At 35.0% G+C, this 18665-nt stretch overlaps 1 protein-coding gene across 12 annotated transcripts in view; it reads left to right on the top strand.

The window, feature by feature from the left end:
* The window catches only part of FUT8 (fucosyltransferase 8), a 205621-nt gene that overhangs the window by 140251 nt on the left and 46705 nt on the right, over nucleotides 1-18665 (top strand). For all 12 annotated transcript variants that reach the window (XM_019641361.1, XM_019641363.1, XM_019641369.1 and 9 more), the window contains one exon: nucleotides 13029-13266. In XM_019641361.1, the coding sequence (XP_019496906.1) occupies nucleotides 13029-13266 (238 nt within the window). The remainder of the gene's footprint in view (nucleotides 1-13028; nucleotides 13267-18665) is intronic.

The raw sequence follows: 18665 nt of genomic DNA, 5'->3' as shown, positions 1-18665 counted from the left end.
TCTGAGCAACAGCGGTTCGAGTCCAGCCCGAGCTGAGCAGCCGCTGAGCTGCCAACAGGTAGCAGGATGGCTCAGCTAAAAAAAAAAAAAAAATATATATATATATATATATATATATATATATATATATATATATATATATATAGGGTTTTGTCCCTGTATAAGATGTAGTAAATATATTATACCTATTCTTCCTGCTAATTTCAACAAAAAGAAGTTCTATACAGAGTGAATTTCCTATGTTTTGTTTGTTTGTTTGTTTGTTTGTTTTGCTTCTTGTGCATCCCAACTGTGGGTACTGGAGAATACTCCAACCTAGAAATACCAGTGAATGGAGCCAGAAAAAAAACCATTTTGATTTTATCTACCCTATTCCAGGCGAACATCAAGAAAAAAGTTGCTCCCCTGCCCTGCAATAATGAGTGCACTCTTATTTCTCCCAACTGGTTAGCACTTCAGAGACTTTGGACAAGGCCCTGTCCACCATTGCCTCACTGCAATAATGAGGGAGTTCCCATTCCTCTCCCAGGTAGACTAGAAGTAGGGTTAAGAAGAAGAGGAACTCTGAGAATGGGATTTTTAAAATCGGTCTGTAATCCCAGGCAGATCTCTGAACATGAATGCATGAACTGATGAGAATCAATACAGAACAAGGCTTGAGAGCTGAACTGTGGTGTAATATACCATCTAGGCTGCAGACTGGCCTCTGGGTAGCCCACAGGTGGGACAGAACAAAATAACACTGAAAAGGCTTTAACAATTAAATTGACATTTGAGCCACAACCCATAAAAGTGAACTAGGAATCTAAACAGTTTGACTGCCTACTAAAATAGAAAGTACAGCCTCATAACATAATACTCATTATCATACCAGGAAAATCTTAATTCAAATGACAAAAGATAATCAGCAGACACCACACTGAGATGACACAGATGTTGGAATTACCTGACAAGGATTTTAAAGAAGCTATAATAATAAAAATGCTCCTATAAGCAATTACAGACTTGAAACAAATGAAAAAAAAACAGAAAGTTGTTAGGTCTTTGAATTTAAAGACCTTGACTTGATGTTAGGTCTCTGAATGTTAGGTCTCAGAGACCTCGACTTACAGACAAAGCCATGTGTGCAAGAAAACAACAAAATATCTGATGGCTTGCACCTGCAGACAGAACCCAGCTTGCGATGACAGAAAATGCCCCAAAACAGCTACTGGCTTACAGGAAGTCAACACTTTCTGTTCAAACAATGCTACCCTGTCATCACTGCCCCTATATAACCCTCCTCACCCCCTCTCTTAGGGCTGCAAGTCTCCTTTAGACGTGCAGCCCGGGCTGTAGCCATCTTTGCTCAGCCCGATAGACTCTCTCTCTTAATAAAATAGACTTCCTTAAACTTTCTTAACTTGCATGACTGTGCGCGTTCCTTTACTGGGCGACCTATCAAAAGTCTCAGCAAAGAAATAGATGATATAAGGAAAACCAAAAGGAAATTTTATAACTGAATAATACAATGATCTAAATAAAAAATTTGGCTTATAGTAGAATAGCTATGACAGAGGTAAGAATCAGTTACCTCTGAAGTTAGATCAATAGATAGTGTCTAATCTGACAATACAGAGAATAAATATTGAATAAGAAAAGTAAACAGAGCCTCAGGGACCTGTGTGGCAGCAACAAAATTTTTTTGTGTGTTTGTATCTTGAGAGTCCCATAAGGAGAAAGAAATAAGAGTGAAGGTTTGAAGAAAGAACTGAATACTTCCTAATAGGTCACTGTGACAGAAAATAAATAAGGAAATAATGGCCTTAAATGTCACATTAAATCAAATTGATTTAATTGATAGACATTTATAGAACATCTCATCCAGGAACTGCAGAATACAGGTATTTTCAAGTATACATGGACATTCGAACATTCTCCAGGTTAGATAGCATATTAGACCACAAAGCAAGCCTCAATAAATTCAAGAAGATTGAAATCATATCAGTTACATTTCCTGACCACACTGGCATGAAACTGGAGTCAACTACCGGCAGAAAACCGGAGAAAACACAAATACCTGGAGCCTCAACCTGATGCTGCTGAACACCCACTGGATCCAACAGGAGGCCACACGTTACTTTGAGACAAATGAAAATGGAAACACAGCTTCTCAAAACTAATGGGATGGAGCACAAAACAGTGATAGTGGGAAGTTCATAGCTGTACAGGCCTACCTTAAGAAACAAGAAAAATCCCAAATAAACAACCTATTTACACCTGTAGGAACTAGAAAAAGAACAAACAAAACCCAAAGTAAACAGAAAGAAGGAAATAATTAAGGATCAGAGAGGAAATAAATGAAACAGAAATTTAAAAAACAATAGAAAAGACAATCTGGGGAATATAATCAATAATGTTGTAAATATTTTTTAGGGGGCCAGATGGACTCATATGTTGTTAGGGAGACCACTTCATAGTCGGTGTAGAGACCTGACCACCACACTGTATATTTGAAGCTGATGTTGAATAATAATGTATGTCAACTGTAATTATATATACATATAGTCACGGGACGTGGAGTAGAGTGTGGGAATGGAGTCAATGGAATTGTAATAGATAAGTATGATATTGGGGGTGGGAGGGCAGGAGATGGGGGGAGGGGGGTTGTTACTTTGTCAGGGGTAGAAAGGATAACTATTTCATTGTTCTGTATACCTGAAACTAATAATAATAATTTAAAAAAAATAGAAAACATCAATGCAACTAAGAGCTGGTTCTTTGAAAAGAACAGCAGAATTGACAAACCTTTAGCCAAACTCATTAAGGAAAAAAGAGAGCCTGAATAAATAAAGTTATAAATGAAAGAGAGTTACCACCGACAACACAGGAATATAAAGAATCATTAAAGAATACTATGAACAGTTATAGGCCAGCAAATTCAACAATCTAGAAGAAATGGATAAATTTCTAGAAGCATATAACCTTCCAAGACTGAACGAGGAAGAATTAGAAAATCTAAACAGACCGATTACTACTAATGAAATTGAAGTAGTAATCAAAAAACTGCCAATAAACAAAAAGTCCAGGAGCGTGGGGCTTCACAGCCTACAGGTTTTATAAACAACCTATAGGCAAAAACATCACACTTAGTGGTGAAACACTAAATACTTTTCTCCTAAAATTAGGAATGAGGCAATGATGTACACTCACCATTCCTATTCAGCATAATAGTGGAAGTTCTTTGCAGTGCAATAAGGCAGGGCAAAGAAACAAATGGCATGAATACTAGAAAGAAAGAAATCTGTCCCTATTTGCAGGTGATGTGATTGTCTACAAAGAAAATCCCAAGTAATCTACCAAACAGCAACAATAACCACATGACAATAAAACTAGAACAAATAAGTGAATTGGAAACCCAAATTGTAAGACACACTGCCATTTACAGTTGCTCCAAAAAATGAAAATGAAATACTTAGGCAAATGTACTTATAAAATGCTGATGAAGTAAATCAAAGAAGACCTAAATGAATGAATGGGCATATTGTGTTCATGGGGTGGAAGACAACATAGAAAAGATGTCAGTTCTTCGAAAATTGACCCATAGGCTTAACACAATTCCTATCAAAATCCCAGCAAGTCCTTTCTTTGTGTGTGTGTGAGTGTGTGTGTGTAGATATTTTTTTCCCCAAAAAAATTATATAGAAAGGCAAAGGAACTAAAATACCTAAAGTAATTTTGAAAAAGAATGAAGTTGATGGAATCACATTTTCTAACTTAGAATTACAGCTATAGTAATTAAGATAGTGTACAATATTGGAGGAGGGGTAGACATATATATCAATGGAAGAGAATAGAGTCCAAAATATACCCACACAGATATGCTAACTTGTTTATTGTTTCATTGAGGTGAAATTTACATAACATAAAAATAACCATCTAAAAGTGAGCATTTCCATGTTATTAGTGCATTCATGAGGCTGTGCAATCACCACTTCTATATAGTTCCAAAACATTTCATTAACTCAAAAGTAAATCTCATACCTATTAAGCAGTTATTCTCCATTCCCCAATTCTACCTTCTCTCAGTTCCTGGAAACCACCAATCTGCATTCTGTATGGATTTAACTATTCTAAATATTTCACATAAATGGAATCATACAATATGTGACCTTTTCTGTCTGGCTTCTTTCACTTAGCATAATGTTTTCGAGTTTCATCCATGTTGTATATCATCTATTAGTATTTCATTCCATTTTTTTTAGCTGAATAATATTTCATTGTATGTGTATACCAAAACTTTTTCGTTCATTCATTTGTTAATGGATATTTGGGCTATTTCCACTTTTTGCTATTTGAGAATAGCACTGCTATATGGACATAATTCTTCTACATGTATTTGAGTATCGGTTTTCAGCTCCTTTTAGTTATGACCTATGGGTGGGCAATTGAGGAAGGTGCAAAAGCAATTCAATGGAGGAAGCATAGTGTTTTCAATAAATAATATTTAAATAATTGGCTATCTCATAGACAAAAAGAAAAAAATAAACCTTGACCTAAATGTCACACTTTATGTAAAATTAACTCAAAATGGATAGTAAATCTGACAGATAAAATACATGTGACATGTAAAACTATAAAACTTTTAGAGGAAAACATTGGAATAAGTCTTTGTGACTTTGGCTAAAATTTTTAAACATGACACCAAAAGAATGGTTCATAAAAGAAAAAAAACCAATTAATTGGATTTTATCAAAATTAAAAACTTTTGATCTGTGAATGACCATGTTAAAGAGAGAAAAGGCAAGCCATAGACTGGGAGAAAAAAATCTTTGCAAATCACATATCCAACAAAGGTTTTATATTCAGAATGTATTAAGAACTCTCCAATCTCAACAGTAAGAAACATTCAATTTAGAAAATGGGCAAAAGTTTTGAAAAGACAATTTAACCAAAGAGGATATATGGATAACAAAGCATGTGAAAAGGTTTTCAAGATTATTAATTATTGGGGAAGGGCAACTTAAAGGCATGATGAGATACTACTGCATATCAGAATAGCTAAAATAAAAAAAATATCAAGAATGTAGAGCAACCAGCTCTCATACTCATATAAAATGGTATGGGAAACTGTTTCCCATTTTGGGAAACAGTTTGGCAGTTTGCTGTAAAGTTAAACATACCCTTACCATATGATTCAGCAGTTATTCTGCGTATTTATCCAAGAGAAATGAAAACTCATGTCCACATAAAAATCTGTACAACTCATATGCATAGCAACTTAATTTATAATAACCAAAACCTGAAAACAACCCAAATGCCCTTCAGTGGGTGAATAAACTCTGGTGTAATCCATGAACAGAATACCACTCAGTAATAAAAAGGAATGAACTACTGAGACAACACAATAACTTGGATGGATCTCAAGAGCATTATGCTAAGTGCTGAAAAATCCAATTTCAAAAGACTAAATACTGTCTGATTCCATTTGTAACATTCTCAAAATGACTAAATCATTGTCTTGGAGAACAGATCCTTGGTTGCCAGGCATTAAGGTTTGAGGAAGGGTGTGACTCTAAAGGAGGGGTAGTATAAGAGAATTTCTTTGTTTTGATGCAACAGTTTGTATCCTGATTGTGGTAGTGGTTACATGAGTCTGCACATGTTATAAAATTTGATAGCACTATACTATAAAAGAGTGCATGTAAAAACTGGCTAAATCCAAATAATGTCTATATTTTAGCTAATAATATTGTGTAATGTTAGTTTCCTGATGTTGAATAAGACACTATGGTTAAGTAAGATGTTCTCCTTGGGGAAAGCTGTGTGGAAGGTTCAGGGTAGTAACTTTCTGTTTTGTTTTTGCAATTTATTGTGGGTCTTAAATTAGTTAAAAATAAACAGTAAAAGCAGTGTTAAAGACAAATAACATGAATTGGTTAGAGCACTGTTAAACTGAGGAATTGAGAAAAGTGGTTTTAAGAGGTTATTTTAAAAAAAATAATATAATAAAAGAACTGGGTATTCCAAAGAAATTTATGCTCAGCTAACACTGGATTCTCAGTTCATGGCTAGCTAGCTGCATGGAAAAATGAAACAAAGCCTCTGTTCAGAAGAGGTAGCAAGGATTGACTTCTGGTTTAAAATTTGTTGATGGTTTGATATAAAAGCCAGTGAGTAGACAAGTGCTATAAGTACCAGTACTATTCCAAAGAATGGTACTTGGCTGAATGGAAGAACTGGCAAAACAATATAAATTACTCTGACTTTTATTTAAAACAAAACATCTATCTGCTCAGCCTTTGCACAAGAACAAAGTTTCAACCAGTGTTTCTCTTTTGTGTCTGTTATCTACTTCATCTTTTTATTCTATATAACAGGGCTAGCCATTCCAGAGCTTGCTTTTACTTTTCGCCTTCTTTCTCCCCTGTCCCCACTTACTTTCCCCTTTCCTCCCTTCTCCTCCTCTCTTCCCTCTTTTTTCCATACTAATTCCTCCCTGCCCCTTTTCCCTTTTCCTCTTCCTTTTTATTTTTAACAGTACAGTAATATCTTGGTTTGCGAGCATAATTCGTTCTGAAAATAAACTACTCGTATTGCAAGACATCGCTCGTTTACCACGTTAAAATGTATTAGAAATGTTTGCTCGTCTTGCGGAACACTTGCAAACCACGTTACTCGCAATCCAAGGTTTTACTGTACCTGCATTTTGGTTTTGAGGGAAGAGAGCGTAGTGGGGGGGGTCCTGTTATGTAAAATAATGTCAGAGAACTTTTCTGAAATTCAACCTTAATTTTGTAAGCATGCTATTTTTAACCCCACCAATCCAATTAAGCTGGTTCTGAAACTTAGGTATCAGGCTTGTAAATTTATGGAGAAAAATTAAAGGTGCTTGAGGAGATGTGTGCATTTATGTAGGATTGGCAGAATCAGGTTCCTTAGGTAGCTTTTCTAGCCTTGGAGTTTTGTTTCCATTAGATTCTTGAATGAGAATTATATTTGGATGCATCTCATTCTTTGTCTGCCTTTCCTTTGTGGCCCTACAGTAGCAGAAAATATTACCAAGGTTGATCTGGTGTACACATCTCTTAAACTTGAGGTAGAAGTTTTTTAAAGACAACTTGGAATACCCAGAGATGATAGAATACTATCTCAAAGACCCTCACTGGAAGAAATGTACCATATTTATTTGTTGCATTCTACTGAATTTGTAGAATTTCCATCTTTTTTTGTAAGGCTTTGAAATATTCGCTAGAGACTTCTAGGCAAAGAGCAGAAGTTTTAAAAATGTATTTGAAGTAAGCCAGATGTTGCTTTACTTACCAAGATAAGCTTTCCTCTTCTGTAACTGTAGAGTAACTGTCTGCCTTTGCTTCAGCCTGTCAGGATAACAGTCTGTAAACTACGTATCTTGATATCTTTTCTCTATTAAGCTTCTACACTTAAAACTTTATAAAACGTGCACAGGGAAATTGATTTCCTGAACCACTTAGTGGCCTACTTGTGCCTCTGCTATTGTGTTGTCCTTACTACTGCAATGGATTATTCTTTGCCAGAGAAGTGGAAAGGACACCACGATACTATCTTAACTTTGATATGAAAATATTCTTGTTTCATATGGTAAGAAACAATAATTTCTGGTCTTGGCTATTAAAAATGAGAATGCTTTTTAACTTTATCTTTCAAAATTATTTAACTATGCCCATTCTTCATGTTAATTACCACTATGCAGTACTTTATTTGCTTCATTACCTGTTCTGCTTTGGTTTTGAAAATAATTTTGGGAAAATAGAATCAGATTATTTCCAATACAATGAAATGCTTTCACCACACTATTAATTAATATGTTCGTCATTACCAAACCCAAAGCTAGATGTTGTAAATCTTTTTAAACAAACAAATTAAAAACTGTTTAGTCTTGTGATTAGAGCAGACAGAGATCACAATAAAATTTAACTTGCCTGGCTTATTCCTTTGCTTTTACTGACCTCTCTGTATTGGAAATAGGAGCTATATGGATTAACTGTTCCCTATGGAAGAAATGTTGTTAGGCGCTGGAAAGATCCCCAGGATTTGGATTTTTAATCCTTAAATATAAGACATGAAACCATAAAACAACTAGAAGAATACATAGGGAAAAGCCTCCTTGACATTGATCTTGGCAATGAGTTTTTGGATAAGACATCAAAAGCCAAAGCAACAAAAGCAAAAATCAACAACTGGGAATACATCAAACTAAAAAGCTTCTGCACAGCAAACAAAACAGTGAACAAAATGAAAAGACAATCTGTGCAATGGGAGAAAGTATTTGTAAACCGTGTGTCCAATTAGGGGTTAACACCCAAATATATAAGGAACTCAACTAAATAGCAAAAAGTAATAATAAACCTAATTAAAATATGGGCTAACGACCTGACTTGACATTTTTCAAAAGAAGATATACAAATGGTCGACCAATCATTAATCATCAGGGAAATGCAAATCAAATCACAATGAGATATCACCTTATACCTGTTACAATGGCTATTATCAAAAACACAACAGGTCAGTATTGAGGATGTGAAGAAAAGGGTACCCTTGTTCACTGTTGGTGGGAATGTAAGTTGGTACAGTCATGGAAAACTTTATAGAGGGTCCTCAAAAACTTAAAAATAGAATTACCATTTCTGGGTATATATCTAAAAGAATGAAGAGATAGAAATCACTATCTTGCTGTACCTACATATTCATTTCAGCAATATTCATAATAGGCAAGATATGGAAACAACCTATGTGTCTGTCAATGGATGAATGAATGAATGAATGAATGAAGAAAATATGATTTTATATATACATACACGTACACACACACAATGGAATGTTATTCAGCCATAAAATAGAAGAAAATCTTGCTATTTGCAACATGGATGAACCTGGAAGACATTATGGTAAGTGAAATAAGACATAGACAAGTACTGCATGATCTCACTTAAATGTGCAATCTTAAAAAGTCAAATTCATAAAAGCAGATAGTAGAACAGTAGTTACTAGGGACAGGGAGGTGGGGGACATTGAGGTATGTTGATCAAAGGGTACAAAAGTTCACTATGTGGGATAAATAAGTTCTAGAGATCTAATGTATAGCTTGGTGACTATAGTTAATAATACTGTATTGTATAGTTGAATTTGCTGAGTTGATCTTAAGTGTTCTCATAAAAAAATACATCATAACTATGTGAGATGATGGATATGATAATTAGCTTGATTGTGGTAATCATTTCACTGTATACATATAACATCATGTTGCATACAATTTAAATATATAGTTTTTATTTCTCAAGTGTACATCCATAAAGCTGGGGAAAAATGACCAAATAAGTGCTCTGAGCCTGTACTTCTTGCTGCGTCTTGTACTGAAGACATCATGGGGGGATGGATAAGAGCACTGGATAATGGACTGAGACAGACCTGAATTCTAAATCCTGGCTTGCCAATTTATTTTTGTCACTATGGACTTAACATCACTTTTGTCTCCATACATGCAATTCCGTTGACCTAATAGTTTATTAAGCATTTAATCTTTGCAAGAGTTTATATTGACTAGATATTGTGTGTGTGTGTGTGTGTGTGTGTGTGTGTGTGTGTGTGTGTGTGTGTGTGTGTATGTTAGTCTTTTCCTGCAATGTTGTGGTCTAAGTAACTCTGGGCAGAGAAGTGAGAGAAATTACATTGTGGCTAGACGATTTTCCTCAAGAGTCTTTGTGTGTATGGAAAATCTAAGTAGTCATGGCAAAAGGCTTTATCTGAGATTTAATTTAAAAGCCATGGAATCAGTACTGTTTTGTCATATTACATCGTTAATTTATAATTACTACTAATTTACTAAGTGAAGGCAGTGGAAACCGCTAAAACCTAGCAATGCCTAGGTAATATAATAATGGCTGTGGTTTACTAGTCAGTTCACTTTTTTTAGCAATGTTTCTACTGTGCTAGAAAAGAATAAGAAATTAAGCTGGCTTCCTAATTTGAAATATGTCCAACAGTAATTTTTCATATTTTAACCAAAGTAAAAGACTAAAATATTTCAACATTATGATGGTGCCTTTAGTGAATTAGTAATCATTTAGGTTTCAGAGATACTGCTTCCTTTAATATGCTATTTTAGTTAGAGGCATATTGATTTAAATATACTTCCCAATGTTGATTTATAGGACAGTAAAAACAAATATAGCTTACAGTTCTGTTGAGATAGGGTCATTCTTGGAAGCTAACAGTGTCAGAAGAAATGCCTCAGATACTATTTAAAAAAAAAACAAACTGAAAAGGAAGTGAATACAGATGAACCCAATTTTATCTTAAGTCATCATTTCTTGATTTATGTGTACTATGGTGATAGCTTTGCTGCAGAATTATAACTAAAAATGTTACTTACAAAGCACTTAGCTTATAAAGGCTCATGATTGGGGCACCTTGTAGCACTAAATACAAAAGGTATTGCTCTTATCCAGTGTGCAATAATGTCTCTTGAGATTATGAGGATAAATGAGATATGTTTGACTTAGCTCTGATAAGGGGTTTCCTACAAGGTTCCTTTCCATCAGAATAACTCCCTATCTCAAGAGTTATTGCTTTGTTAACTTTATAAATACCTGCTTGTTTTTTCTAGATACCTATTCTGGTGAGCCTAATGTTGTGTTAGGAACACATATACTTTTTGTATTTCTCACTGTCTCTCTGCCTTTTTCTGAATCTTTTGTGCAATAGATCTTTGAATTTTCCAGACTGTAAAAATTATTTTAGTAAAAAAAGAAGGGGATGAGGTGGGGCTGTGGTTCTGAGCTTTTTCAGTGTTTTATTTATCATTATCAATCCAGTCATTCATTTTCTCTTATCACTCTCTTCCTTGGAGTCTTCCATTGGTACCTTGTATATGTAGACCTTTCGCATTCAGAACAAAACGTAAGGGACTTTTTTCCCCCTTTATCAGTGTTACCTATGACATAACAGAAAGATTTAAGATTCTCTCTTTAGCTTGATTTGAAGTACATTAAGACTTGTGATTTAAACTTCATTTCATAAATTGCCCTCTTCTTCCTCTTAGGCTTCAGTTCTTGTCCTTGGAGCACTGAGTTCTAATGAAACTCTTCTCTTAAGAAACACAGTAGATATGTTTTGTTAAATGCAGGAGTTAGTCTTCTTTTAAATAAAAAAAACCTTCTTCCTTCAAGACTGAAGATCAGATGTTTTAATTACTATGTTTCCTCTTTTTTTTCTTCTTAAAAATATGAAGTCTAATGTAAGATATAATAATAGGGGAAACTGGGTGTGAGGTATATGGGATCTCTGTGCTATCTTTGCAGTAAAGATAAAACTGTTCTAAAAACTGTTCTAAAAGTTTATCGAAAAATATATGAAGTAAATTTTCTTTTTCATTCATATGAATTTTAGAAATAGTAAAGTGTTATATTTCTTACAAAGCATGAAAAATCTGGCAAATGTAAATGTTTTTTATTTGCTTTCTTGATAAACTATTGAGTCAATAATAAAGCTTTGGATCAGTTTGAGAATGTTATTTATTCTCAGGATCCTTGAATAATATTGTACAGAAAGTAAATGATGTTGGTCTCCCGTACCACATAACATCACACCCCTCTGTCCCCTCAAATCTTCTGTGGCTATAATAGCTTGATTGGGAATGGTTATTGCCATAGGAGTCTGCCATGAGTTCAGTCTCAAGCGAAAAGAATCAGCACCACACAGTACTTGACTGGGAAAGCAGTAATGACCAGATCTTGCTGAATTTTATCTGGGCTCTCTTGGATTCCTAGGGTTCTAACTCTTCAGAAGGCTGTTGATGGTATAGGTTCTGCTTTAATCTAAAAAGGCCAGCCTGCACTGGCATATTTGAATATGAAAGATAACGTCTTCTGAAAGTAACTGTGCTGCATTTCCCTCTCTCAGCTTTTCCTTTGTCATCACTTTATAGCCTCACTATCCTAGCTTTTGTTTCTAGGGCTCTACTTGACAGAACAGATAATATCCCTAGAAAATACCTGCTTGGCAACTGTTTCTTTCATTCAAGGCTCATGTAAATTGAGAACTGGTTACCTTCTTGCTTATGTGGGAGACAAGATTCTGTTTCTGATGGTGCTCATTCTTTGTCTTCCCTTGAAGACAAACAGCTTGAAAAACTGTCCTTGTCAAAACAGATTTTTATTTGAAGAACTAAGATGCGTAGGCATATTTAGCAATAGTGCATATGAATTACAGCCTTATTGAAACTTTAGAATGGAAAAAAAGAAATTCTCAGAGTAGCTAACCCCATTGCACCCACTGTTAGATAATATTAAGTGTTTTAACCACTTTCTATCCTTTTTATAGCAAAGTATACAAATAGGAAAATGAATCTCCTGATTAAAAACTGATTCTCAAGTTTTTAGTAATCTAGAGCATGTTCTGTATTTTATTGTGAAAGTTACTATAACTAGTAGCTGTCATCAAGATTGGTTTTTTAAAAAAGTCCCATGACTGATATTTTGTAATTATAGAACTCAGATATCCTTTCACTCAGTGGCTTTAACTTCCATGATGATTTTGTTAGTAACATCTAGAACTATGGAGGTAGATCGAATTAATAGGTAAATTCTAATTTTTCCTTTAAGATGATTGGAGTTTCATCAGGGAAAGTCAGCTCAGAATGCTGATGTGCAGCTGGAATAAATGAACTAGTTTACTTCCTTCATAAAGATCTCAATGTAAGCAATGTCGAGTTCACATTTGCATGTTCTGATAGAGAAAAGAGTATTCTTTTAAATGTAACTGTAATTTCACATTTGTTTAGTGATGTTTCCAAAGTAACTATTCTTTTTCACTGACATCTCCCTAAGTATGCACATAAAATTTTTAATGAATTCTTTGAAATTCAATCTTTAAAGCTAGATTCTTTGCTTTATGAAACATACTGGATCAACCCTGGCTTATTACATGATTTTTGCACTTGTCACCTATGAAGAGACATTGGCCTCTCTGTACAGCTTATCTTCACCTTTGTTTCTCTTCCTCCCTGACAGAATCCCAAGGACTGCAGCAAAGCGAAGAAGCTAGTATGTAATATCAATAAAGGCTGTGGCTATGGCTGTCAACTCCATCATGTGGTCTATTGCTTCATGATTGCATATGGCACCCAGCGAACACTTATCTTGGAATCTCAGAATTGGCGCTATGCTACTGGTGGATGGGAAACTGTCTTTAGACCTGTAAGTGAGACCTGCACAGACAGATCTGGTATCTCCTCTGGACACTGGTCAGGTAAGAAGCCTGTGCAGCATGCCTGATCTCTGGGGTGAACTGTCACATTAACCAAATTATTTTTAGGGTGCTTCCACATTATTGAACTCATTTGATTTTCATAATTATCCTATAAGTAAGGTAGACCTGGGCTTCTCAAACTTTAACATGCATGAAAATCACCTGGAAGGCTAGTTAAAATATTAGTTTCTGATTCAGTACATCTGAGAATTTGTATTTCTGACAGTGTTTCCAGGTCCAGGGACTACACTTTGAGAACCTAAGGCAGACTATGCAAGTACCTTTATCTCCGTTTTACAGTTAAGGACAATGAAGCCTAATTTAGTTATGCAATTTTAAATTTTATTCAGGAGACATTTGATGATGAATAATGTGACTCAGGTACCATACTAGAGATATAAAGATCAGCAAAAAAAATTTCCCTCCTCTCCTGGGATTTGGTGGTTGAGGCAATAGATATAGTTTCTTACTGCTAGCCTGTTGTTCTTTCTACAATGATGATCTTTAAGCAGGGTCTAAAGTTGGGCTACCTTTGTTAAAATGCTGACTTTATCATTTTGTAATCCTGGGCAAGTTACTTAACCTAAGCCTTAGTTTCCTCATCAGTAAAATGAGAAGTAATAATTTGCTTACCTCTTTGAATTGTTGGTAGGATTAAATGAAATAATATGTGTAATACACTTAGCACAGCACCTGACATATAGCTCTAGTAATTGTTTGCTGTTACTAATAGCCTTTATTCATTGAGCAAATATATACTGAGTGCCTACAGTGAGGAAGATGCTGAACTAAGTTATTAGGTGAACTCCTAAGCAAAATAATACACTGTCTCTGTACTTGCATCCAGTGAGAAGTCAAACATTTTCAAAAGGCTGAGGAATTACAGTTAATATAATTTCTCATGGAGCTATGCACCATTTTTCATAAGTTAAAACACTAAATGTGGAAAAGGGAGCTATGTCATTGGCAAAGTAACTTTTCTTTTTGCCACCTTTGGAAAATATCAGATAATACCTGACACTTAGTGTCAGGAAAGTTAATTGGGCAATTTCTATAAAAAGCTTTAAGTTGTTGTATAAAAAGTCCTACATATAGATTTAAAATATTATGATAATATTTTGTTTTCATTAGGATGATTTAGGAGCCATACTCTCAATATCAATGTAGTTTTCCTTTGTAACTCACTTCAAATTTTGAAGTATACCTCTTAATCTAGAACCTAACAGCTTTAGTTTTGAGGTTACATGTTGCATTGATCTGCTCTGTAGTTTACAGCTGGTGCAAACAAATTAGGTATTAAGATTAGGAAAATACAGGCAAAGCAACTCTGTCATGCTCACTGTGGCTAACTTTTTCATTTGTGGACTTAGTTCAGTTCCAGGCTTCTTTGATTGTAGAAGTGTATAGCCAGAGCAGGGCAAGGTTCTTATATTTCACTGTTTTTAGGGAGAGGCAACTTTTTGGGTGGTAGTCAGTTAACAGAAAAGTGAAGAGTTGGCCTCAATAGACTTATCAAATTTAGAATATACAGTTTGGCCCTGTCTATCTATATGCTATAACTAGTTACTTGGTTTGTTTCATTTTTAATCCTTCCTTTTATATTTTATATGTACAAGGATTTATACATTTTGTATGTACAGGATATGAAGATTCAAAATGGCTTGAATTTGAAACATTCAGAATTTCTTAATATTACAATTAAACAGATTGGAGAAATTATTATTTTTTATTTATGTGGAATTTAAGGCTGAATGAATATAAAATGATTTACTCAGGATCATACAGCTTATAAATAACAGAATTCTAGTTAGTACATTCACTTCTACCTACCTCCAATCTAAGCCCTTCCCAGTAGACATGTGTCAAACACCTTACCTAGCAGAATAATAATTAGAGGCAGGGAAACTCCTAAAATGTCTAGGAACTAAATAAAATTACTAATTTTAATATCTCCATCCTCTTTTCTCCCCCATCCTGTGACTTTTCCCAAACCTTCCATATTATTTCTAGTACTGAAAAGTTATCAGTGCGGTTTTCTTCTGAGTCATTTGTAAAAATATCCCTAATTAAAGAAGTCATTTTATTATGGTAGCACAGAATTATAACTTTAATTAAATAGATCTTTCCTTTGTCACTACAGGTATTATATAAAATCACGTATTTTTCTTCATGCTAATGAATTCAACTGTGTGTGCCCTTTGGACATCTTTAATTAATTAAACTAGTGATTATTTTCAATATGTTTGCAGAAGTCATCATAATTAAAATAATTTAGATGCTAATCTTGTAGCCAAAAGAAGGAAGAGATTTATGTTTGAGCTTGGAAAAGTGTGGTTGACAACCACTTCTGTTTGTTTATATACATTATCTATGTATGTACTTTTTGGAGAAACTAACCTATTTCTAGAATTAGAAGAAGCAGAATGAATTTTAATAAGCTCTTTGACACTAATCCTTCAATTAGCCATAAATCAACTACGTCTGTTATTGTTCTAACTTGTACAAAGAATCTTGGGATATTTCCCTTGGCGCCACTGTCATGAAATTACTGTTCATACACACTTGACATGATATGCCTGCAGGTGGCAGTTAGTGATTCCTGTTCAAATCTGTCACATTTGAACAGGAGTTTAGTATGCACATCTAATCATTTCAGTAACTAAATCATACCTTATTATAGGTTGAGTGCTATTGTTGTTCTTCATTATTTTATATTATATATGAAACCATATCCTTTGTAGTAAGTAATTTGGTTAAGTGAAGCAAAATATTAAAAATTATGTTTTCAGTTGAAAATAATAATAATCTTTCTTATCATCTATAGATGTCTGTTGTAAAGTTGTTGATAAAATTGTCAATTTATTTTTCTATATCACAAGATGTTTTTCTAAACCTGAACTAATACATATAATAGGCCTGATTCTTCTGAATAGATTCCTTATGATAATTCAGAATGGGAATCTTGATATTTAATGGTTTGAAGTATTCAACAATTATTGATTTGTGTTTTCACATATATTGACTTGTAGATTGTGTGTATGAGTATGAAGACTAGCTTCCAAAATGCTTTTGTAGTTGATATAAATACTACTCTTGAATAGATGATTTAGCAATAGAGAACCTCAACCATTTAAACTCAATTCTCCACTTTTTTTTTCATTCTAAACATTGAACATTTATTCAGATTAGCAGTTAAACCACTTTAGCTGTTCTGTATTTCCTTCTTGTCTTTTTACCACTATCTTAATAAATATTCAACTAAATTGAACTAAATTACTTAATTTAATAAATCTAATTGGAAAACTTTGTTTTTAATGAAAATAATGACTAGTAAGAAACTGTTTGTAAATGTGATAAAATGTAATGCCCTAGAGGTGCCTGATTTAAGTACATGTTTAGGTAGATTGCCATTTGCTGTATTTAGTTATCTGAACTAGATTGTTACCTTCTCTGCATACCTCATTTCAAAAGCTTTTGGTCAAAGAGTTTTATTTGGCATCCTTACATGGAGGCAGCCTGAAAATAAAAATAGTTTAATAAAAACACTTCCTATGTGCCAGGAACCATGCTGGACTACATGAAGAAGATGGGCACAGTCACTGCCCTGTAAGGGATAGGCAGGGAGAAAGGCAAACAAGTGAACGAACCATTAAAATATATTGTGATATGGGTAAGTGGATAGTACTCTGAAGTATATATCTAACACATATCAGGAATTCTTCTGGAGGAAGTGATTTTTAAGTTAAGACCCAAAGTATGAGTAGGAGTCAGCCAGGTAGAGATGTGGTAGAAGAATTTTCTGTTAGTGGGCACATGTGAAAAGAGAGGCAAGAGAGCATGGAGTCATTGGGGGAACTAGAAGTAGTTCATAGTAAAGTTTGAATATTGAGTCCCTAACTGATGTTTTGTTTTGAAAACACGTGTCACAGGATTTGCATTTGCATGGTTGTGTGATTTTGTTCCTCCCTAAAACCAACAAGTTTTAATTCAAGAGTCAAAGCTCTTTGTTTTGTTTTTGCTTTAGAGAGTAAAGTTAGAAATCAAATTGCTTTCAGCTGGCTCTTGATGTTATCTAGGAACCATTAAACTTTTTTTTATTAAGAAAATTTATTTCGGGCCAGCCGAGTTTTGCGTTGGTTAAGAGTTGGCTTGGGACACCAGCTCTGAGCAGCAGGGCCCCGGTTTGGATCCCACATGGGCCAGTGACGCTGAGCCTGCTACAGCTAAGATGGTGAACAACAGCTCGACCTGGAGCTAGACTGTCGTGAGTTGCCGGTGACAGCATAGGCTATAGTGGGGCTGGCCGGCAGCTGGCATGTGCTTTCGTGAGCCGCCATGAGCGACCCTCCAATGGCTGGCGAGCGACTGCCTCACCCGGGAAGAGCGCAATGATAATAACAACATGGACCAGTGAAGCGACGTCCTCTACAACTAGACTGCAGAACAAAAGGACAGCAGCTTGTCTGTTCCCCTCCCCCAATACCCCAATAAAACCTTTAAAAAAAAAAAAAAAAGAAAGAAAGAAAAGAAAGAGGGCAGGCTGAGTGGTGCAATGGTTAAAAGCTGGCTTGGGATGCCAGAAGGCCTCAGTTCGGATCCCATATATGAGGGCCAGTGACACTGCCCTCCACAGCTAAGATGCTGAACAACAGCTCAACCTGGAGCTGGGCTGTCGTGAGTCACCAGCAATGGCAGGTGGGTTGCCATGGGCTACAGCAGCCAGCGTGAGCGGCCAACAGCCACTGTGAGCGGCCGTCCAGAGGCCAGCGACTGATCTGCCTTGGCCGGGAAGAGCACAATGATGGTGCCAACTTGGGCCAGTGAAGCAGCGTCCTCAACAACTAGACTGAAGAACAAAAGGATAGCAACTTGTCTGTTCCCTTTCCCCCAATTCCCCAATAAAAATCTTTAAAAAAAAAAAAAGAAAGAAAATTTATTTCATTTTTAATATTTTTTAGAATTCATTCTTGGTAATTTTTAAAAGCTCACAAATACTACAAACTCATAAAATCCAGAAAAAAGCAACATGATATTTTTATTAATTAGCTGCCTAAAACACTTCTATAATGCTGTTTTTTCCTGCATTTTAAAATTTGAATAATTTCTATATGGCAACAATTTTGCATTATCATTTTTTTTTGTATTGGGGAACAGTGTGTTTTTCCAGGACCCATCAACTCTGAGTCAAGTAGTTGATTTCAATCTAGTTGTGGAGGGTGCATCTCAGTGGCCCATGTGGGGATCGAACTGACAACCTTGGTGTTATGAGCGCTGCGCTCTAACCACCTGAGCTAACCGGCCACCCTTATCATTTTATATAGAGAGAATAGGAAGGTAATTCAGTGTTCTAACTTGGTTGATCAAATTTTTCCCAGTCTTATTGATATATATATATATAT

The sequence above is a fragment of the Hipposideros armiger genome, unplaced genomic scaffold (assembly GCF_001890085.2).
Source record: "Hipposideros armiger isolate ML-2016 unplaced genomic scaffold, ASM189008v1 scaffold_59, whole genome shotgun sequence".
Classification (NCBI taxonomy): domain Eukaryota; kingdom Metazoa; phylum Chordata; class Mammalia; order Chiroptera; family Hipposideridae; genus Hipposideros; species Hipposideros armiger.
The sequence above is the reverse complement of the archived record's forward strand: the minus strand, read 5'-3'. Positions and strand labels throughout refer to the sequence as shown.